Source organism: Colobus angolensis, unplaced genomic scaffold (assembly GCF_000951035.1).
Source record: "Colobus angolensis palliatus isolate OR3802 unplaced genomic scaffold, Cang.pa_1.0 Scaffold314, whole genome shotgun sequence".
In the NCBI taxonomy this organism is placed as follows: Eukaryota; Metazoa; Chordata; class Mammalia; order Primates; family Cercopithecidae; genus Colobus; species Colobus angolensis.
Genome location: NW_012116422.1, coordinates 1,869,901 through 1,877,309, shown reverse-complemented (window position 1 = coordinate 1,877,309; position 7,409 = coordinate 1,869,901). Strand labels below are relative to the sequence as shown.

At 40.1% G+C, this 7,409-nt stretch overlaps 1 protein-coding gene across 3 annotated transcripts in view; it reads left to right on the top strand.

Annotated features, from left to right (window-relative positions):
- Window positions 1-7,110, top strand: part of ZCCHC10 (zinc finger, CCHC domain containing 10) — a 40,503-nt gene extending 33,393 nt beyond the window's left edge. The window contains exons 3-4 of one of the 3 annotated variants that reach the window (XM_011951094.1): window positions 3,920-3,961; window positions 5,250-7,110. In XM_011951094.1, the coding sequence (XP_011806484.1) occupies window positions 3,920-3,961; window positions 5,250-5,517 (310 nt within the window). In that variant the 3' untranslated portion in view covers window positions 5,518-7,110. Of the gene's footprint in view, window positions 1-3,891; window positions 3,962-5,249 lie in introns of all 3 variants that reach the window. The other 2 variants (XM_011951096.1, XM_011951095.1) reach the window with 2 other exon arrangements.
- Window positions 7,111-7,409: the final 299 nt, after the last annotated feature.

Below are 7,409 nucleotides of genomic sequence, written 5' to 3'. Positions count from 1 at the left end.
CACCAAAAAAAAAAAAATACACACACACACACACACACATATGTGTATATACATTACCAATAAATTTGTTTTAATGTAATAGTTATTAAACTTTATACTATCAGCCAGATGCTGTGGCTCATGCCTGTAATCCCAGCACTTTGGGAGGCCAAGACAAGAGGATCACTTGAGGCCAGGAGTCTTAAGACCAGTCTAGTCTAGGCAACACAGCAAGACCCTGTTTCTTTTTTTTTTTTTTTTCAACTTTCAGTTATTTATTAATCAATGTAATCTCCAGTAGATTACATCAACATGATTTCATGCATTTAGAGGAGAAATATTTCCTGGTTAAGTGGAAAATTGGGCAGAGGGCTTCTGGAAGACCTTCATTCTAAAGCAGCTTTATAGTGAAACATTTCATTTAGAAATCTGTACCTTCTTTCTTTAATTTGCTGTAATCCACATTCACTGAGTAGAACTTGTATTGATCATTGGGACCTAGTTTGTTCCAGGGCTGTGGGTTATTATAACGTTCTGTCCCAACAAACATCTGGATTGAACAATGCCAGATGCAAGAGAAACAGTGCTGCTCCAGTACCTCCAGTTCTAATAAAGACAAAGAGGGGGGTCAGCTTCGCATGCTTCTTGGCCTGACCCGTGATCTGGCGGAGTTTGCAGCAGAAGCCTCCGCCTGGAAAGGAGAGAGCCAGCCTAGCCACCAGGCCCTGAGCTAAGTAGTATCACCAAGACGCTGTTCCTTATAAAAAGGTTGGGTGCGGTGGCTCACGCCTGTAATCCCAACACTTTGGGAGGCCAAGGTGGGTGGATCGCCTGAGGTCAAGAGTTTGATACCAGCCTGGCCAACATAGTGAAACCCCGTCTCTACTAAAAGTACAAAAATTAGCTGGGCATGGTGGCTGGCACCTGTAATCCCAGCTACTCAGCAGGCTGAGACAGGAGAATTGCTTGAACCTGGGAGGTGGAGGAGGTTGAAGTGAGCCGAGATCACGCAACAGCACTCCCACCTGGGTGACAGAACGAGACTCCGCCTCAAAAAAAAAAAAAGTATCAACTGTTAAACATGTTCACATGTTCTTATGTGAATAATAGGTATTAAATTATTGTAGAACTTTTTATAATATTTATATAACATGCCCTTTGCAAATACTAAAACTTAGAATTGCCAGTACAAACTTTCCAGAAATTATTTTATTAGGAATGTAAGCAAAAAAATGTTTGAAAACCCCTGTCCTAAAGAATGAAATACAGGTTATGAAAATTTTCATTCTAGTTTAGGCACACACCTATAATCCCAGCACTTTGGGAAGCTAAGGTGGGAGGATCACTTGAGGACAGGAGTTTGAGACCAGCCTGGGCAACATAGCAAGACCCACCTCTACAAAAAATAAATAAATAAATAAAATTTTATTTTGACATTTATGTTTGTTTTTCTAATTGTATCTCACAAGTATTTTGGTCTAAAACATATATAATTACATAAATCTGGCTTTGTTAAACAAAAGATTGCTGGCCGGGCACTGTGGCTCACACCTGCAATCCCAGCACTTTGGGAGGCCGAGGCAGGTGAATCACAAGATCAGGAGCTCGAGACCATCCTGGCTAACACGGTGAAACCCCGTCTCTACTAAAAATACAAAAATTAGCCGGACATGGTGGCAGGCGCCTGTGGTCCCAGCTACTCAGGAGACTGAGGCAGGAGAATAGCGTGAACCCGGGAGGTGGAGCTTGCAGTGAGCCGAGATTATGCCACTGCACTCCAGCCTGGGCAACAGAGGGAGATTCCATTCTCAAAAAAAAAAAAAAAAAAAAAGATTGCTGAGTTTTGATTCAGTTATAATTTAGTAAGTATCCTTCACCCTCTTATTTTACTCCCAAAATGACAATTCAGTAAGTAATTCCATTGTATAAAAAACTTTACATAAATACATGTTTATGTTCGGAGACTCAGGAAATAAGGATGGAAGCATTATCTAGGAAATATAGAGAAGGCCAGAATATAAAAACGTTGGCCACGTGTGGTGGCTCACACTTGTAATCCCAACATTTTGGGAGGCTGAGGTGAGCAGATTGCTTGAGCTTAGGAGTTGAAGACCAGCCTGGGCAACATGGTAAAACCCTGTCTCTACAAAAAATACAAAATTTAGGTAGGCGTGGTGGTGCGTGCTTGTATCCCCAGCTACTCCAGAGGTTGAGGTAGGAGGATTGCTTGAGCCTGGGAGGCAGAGGTTGCAGTAAGCCAAGATCGTGCCACTGCACTCCAGCCTGGGTAACAGTGAGACCCTGTCTCAAAAAGAAAAAAAAAAAAGTTAAATTTTCGGGACAGTGGTGATAGAATTAATTGTTTTTTCTTGTTTTGTTGTTGTTGTTGTTTTTATTTTGAGACAGAGTCTTGCTCTGTCGCCCAAGCTGGAGTGTAATGGTGTGATCTCAGCTCACTGCAACCTCCGCCTCCCAGGTTCAGGAGATTCTCCTGCCTCAGTCTCCTGGGTAGCTGGGAGTACAGGTGTGCACCACCAAGCCTGGCTAATTTTTGTATTTTTTAAGTAGAAACAGAGTTTCACCATGTTGGCCAGGCTGGTCTCGAACTCCTGACCTTAAATGATCTGCCCGCCTCAGCCTCCCAGAGTGCTGGGATTACAGGTGTGAGCCACTGCACCTGGCCTAATGTGTAATTTAAAAACCTGATTTAGTATGCATGTTGTTTGACAGAATAGTAGCAGCAAGCCATTTGTCCCTTTCGTTCAGATTTACCAGACTTTATTCTTTATAAATAATATGAGTGAACATAGTTTTGAAGTATTAAATTTCTGGTCTTTAAAGAGTTAATCGGCCAGGCGCAGTGGCTCATGCCTGTAATCCCAGCACTTTGGGAGGCTGAGGCGGGCGGATCACAAGGTCAGGAGATCGAGACCATCCTAACACAATGAAACCCTGTCTCTACTAAAATTACAAAAAATTAGCTGGGTGTGGTGGCGGGCGCCTGTAGTCCCAGCTACTCAGGAGGCTGAGGCAGGAGAATGGCATGAACCCTGGTGGCGGAACTTGCAGTGAGCTGAGATCGCGCCACTGCACTCCAGCCTGGGCGACAGAGCGAGACTCCATCTCAAAAAAACAAACAAACAAAAAAGGAGTAAATAACTCAGCCAGACAGGGTGGCTCACACCTGTAATCCCAGGACTTTGGGAGGCCAAGGTGGACGGATCATAAGGTCAGGAGTTTGAGACTAGCCTGGCCAGTATAGTGAAACTCCATCTCTACTAAAAATATAAAAATTAGCCGGGCTTGGTAGCATACACCTGTAGTCCCAGCTACTCAGGAGGCTGAGGCAGAAGAATTGCTTGAACCCGGGAGGCGGAGATTGCAGTGAGTTAGCATCGTGCCACTGCACCAGCCTGGACAACAGAATAAGACTTCATCTCAAAAAAAAAAAAAAAAAAGAGTAAATAACTCAACAGTTGGAGGACATGCAGAAAAAGAAATATTTTAAATTAAATGGCTGCTTTTGAAAAATTATGAAATAGCTATTTATAGGATTCTGAGAACTCAAAACTACAAATTACGGCTATTGTGCTATTTGCTTTGTTCTGTTGTTCAGTAAGTAGTGATATAGCTATGTCAGCCTCAGTTTCAGACTTAAAAAAAGTAATCATCTTAACTACTAACCTACCTGACTTTTATACAGGTGCTAAGATATGTTATCTTGCTTAAATGCTGGTTAAGTTGACTGCATGTATCATATACAGCCTACAATAGCAGAATTTTCCACTTGCTTATAATAAGAAATACTGTACTCTAGATGTGATAAAAAGACAGAATGTTTCTCCAGAGTAAAATGGTTTGGGGGATAGCAGAAGGGCTTGTCTGAGCTGTGTATAATCACTCTATTAACAGGAGCTTTTTTCCCCCTCGTGTTTATCAGCATTGGAGAAACCAATGTGGAAAGAAAGGCCAAGAAAAAAAGGTATGTGTGGTTTTAGTAGTGTTTTATAGATAACATGTAATACTAACTGGAGGGATGGGAAAGGTGATTTTAAAATAATAGCTATGCTGGACGTGGTGGCTCATGCCTGTAATCCCAGCACTTTGGGTGGCCAAGGTGGGTGGATCACCTGAGGTCAGGAGTTCGAGACCAGCCTGTCCAATATGGTGAAACCCTGTCTCTACTGAAAATACAAAATTAGCTGGGTGTGGTGGCACATGCCTGTAATCCTAGCTACTCAGGAGGCTGAGGCAGGAGAATTGCTTGAACCCAGGAGGCAGAGGTTGCAGTGAGCCAAGATCATGCCATTGTACTCCAGCCTGGGCGACAGAGCAAATTCTGTCTCAAAAAAGATAGCTATAAGATTTGGGTCTGAAGTCTCTTATTGCAATTTATAATTAAGTAATCATCCTATTTTCTGATAAGTTCCTTTTTTTAACCTGTCTGGAAATGTATTGCTTCTATTTCGACTTTTACTCCAACTTTCTAGAGTCCTTATACCTGGAAACAATAAATAATTGTCTTCCCTTGGCTTAGAATAGGAAGTGTTAATAGACTGGTAGGAAATTGTTGGCCCGCCATATCTAGTCCAAAGTAGTTAAAATAAAGATGGTGAAACAGTCACCAGCTATGCTACGTGAGGTTTAAATAGACCCAATTGTTATACTGCAGCTTTATTCTAACATTATTCCCTCTGAAACGTAATATAGTAGATATGCTTATCTTGAATTCCATCCAAGAGAATTAAGTTGCTGAAGTAACAATGCCTTGTAGAGAGAGGAGCTGTGGTTTACAACAGTTAGGCAATCTCCAAAACATCAAACCTAAGGATAACATGCTAGCAAAGCTTCAGTGTATAAGCATATTTATAAACGGAATCATATGAAATTGCTTTTGGCCGGGCATGGTGGCTCATGCCTGTAATCCTAGCACTTTGGGAGGCTGAGGCGGGCGGATCATGAGGTCAGGAGTTCAAGATCAGCCTGGCCAACATGATGAACATGGTGAAACCCCATCTCTGCTAAAAATACAAAAACCAGCTGGGCGTGGGTGTGCGCGCCTGTAATCCTGGCTACTCGGGAGGCTCTGAGGCACGAGAATTTCTTGAACCTGGGAGGTGGAGGTTGCAGTGAGCTGAGATTATGCCACTGCACTCCAGCCTGGGTGACACAGCAAGACTCCGTCCCGAAAAGAAAAAAAAAATGAAATTGCTTTTAACATTCTATTACATGTCACCTTCCCATGTATATAACTGTGTATTGTCTAATAGGTCTAAGAGTGTAACCAGTTCCAGTAGCAGTAGCAGTGACAGTTCTGCCAGTGATTCTTCATCAGAGAGTGAAGAAACATCTACCTCTTCCTCCTCAGAGGACACTGACACTGATGAAAGCTCCTCTAGTTCCTCATCCTCAGCCTCCTCCACAACCTCTTCCTCCTCCTCTGATTCAGACTCAGATTCCAGTTCTTCCAGTAGCAGCAGCACCAGCACAGATAGCAGCTCTGACGATGAACCACCAAAGAAGAAGAAAAAGAAATAGAGTTGCTCCATCCATATTGGACCGATGGACTGAAAACATTAATGTGATTCTTGAAAGGGAATTTAGAATATGTTAAGGCCAAGTAGGTTAACTGGTGAACATTTCTAGAATTCAAAAGTTTCTCAATGTTTTACATTGTAAGAGCATAAAGAGTATTAATAATGGCTTATAGAGAGAGACTTTTTTATTTGAAGGGTGAACCTTGTTTTTCTTTTTTGTCTTTAAAATATATCTCTAGAACTTAAAGCTGAAATCTGCAAATCTGTTTGTGTGATGAAACTATCTTTTCTGTCTGTGAAATAAATGCCAACTTTGTTATATATGTTGGTGGTATGTATCAGACATATTTTCAGGATGGTGCATCAGGACATCTGGCAGTGAATTTCTAATGCTTTTGGCTGTGTGTTATGTAAGATATAATATGTTGTTACTGTAAGCTTAGTTTTCCTACCGTTAATAAATGTGCTCTATTTTTACATTTATGTTCAGAAAGTTATCTGACTTTTTGTCCTAAGTGGTATGTTCAAGGAGCCTATTAATATATTTATAGTTTTTGAATGCTGTTAAGTTTCAAATTGCTGTGTTATATCATTCATTTTCTTCTGGTTCCTTAAGTTTTTCAAGTTATCCTTTTCTGAGGAAAATTATTCTAGAAGAACCTAAAAAGGGACAAAACATTTGAAACTACTTAAGAGTCTAATATTGGTGCCTTCTGACAAAAGTCAGTGTATCCGAAAAGAAAGCAGCCATCTAAGAGGCTAACTCAAATAGAAGTGCTAGAAATATCTTTGTGTATTAACATGCAATAAAAGGTACCATTCAAAGCAGGGGGAAAGGTAGGAAGAAGAGGTAATTTTTACTGAAAATTAGGGCAATGTTGGTCGCCTTTTATTAAAAGCTTTTTTTAAGCTTTCATAAAGATTGCCTTTGCTGTTTTTGAAAACATGGTGTGACAGTTTGTATGGTAACTGGTCATATATATGACAGTCTACTGCACATATATGAATGACGAGGATTACTCTGGTGTGTTTACATAGGATGTACGTAGTTGAAATCTAGCATGAAAGGTCAAAAAGGAAATACTGCACAATATTTCTTAACAGTAAAATGCTGTTGTGATGAGTCTTTGGTTTAACATCACAGTCTGTGATGTCTTTTTAACTTTTTGGAAAGAGGTATCATTTGTAGAAAAAATTTGATTTGGGTTAAATATAGGTTTTTAAAACTATAAATGTCTTTTTTATATTTTTATGAAAAAGCAGTAGAAAATTACTTTTGAAGAAAACAGGCTATTTAAATATTAAAATATATGTATGTTGTGAGTTTAAGGAGCCTGTAATTGTCAGTTTTACAAAACCATCTGTGTTCAGTGGTTGTAAATAAATTCTCAAAACATCATTTCAAAGGCTGCCTACAGAATATTATCACTTGACAGATAGAGTTAATAAATTACCAATCAGGTACATTTTATAATGTTTGTCTCTGTAAAGGTAATATTAGCAGTTAAAGAACACAGATGAGAAAAGAATGTGTTACATAGGTTGCATCACTTGCAGTTAAATAAAACTCACAATTTGTGCTCACAGACTTAAACTTCTGTTATCTCTTTACTGTTTTATTTAATGCCAGTTCTTATTCCATTTGAGGTGTAAAGACATTTGAACAAATTCAAATTTTAGAGTTTTACTATTATGGTTGTTAAAAGTATGACTGGAGAAGTAGAGAGAGCAGGGACTCAGTTCTTCTAGTCAAGCATTTCATTCAAAAACACAGAATCAGGCTGGTCACAGTGGCTCACGCCTCTAATCCCAACATTTTGGGAAGCCAAGACAGGAGAATCACTTGAGTCCAGGAGTGTGAGACCAGCCTAGGCAACATAGTAAGACTCCATC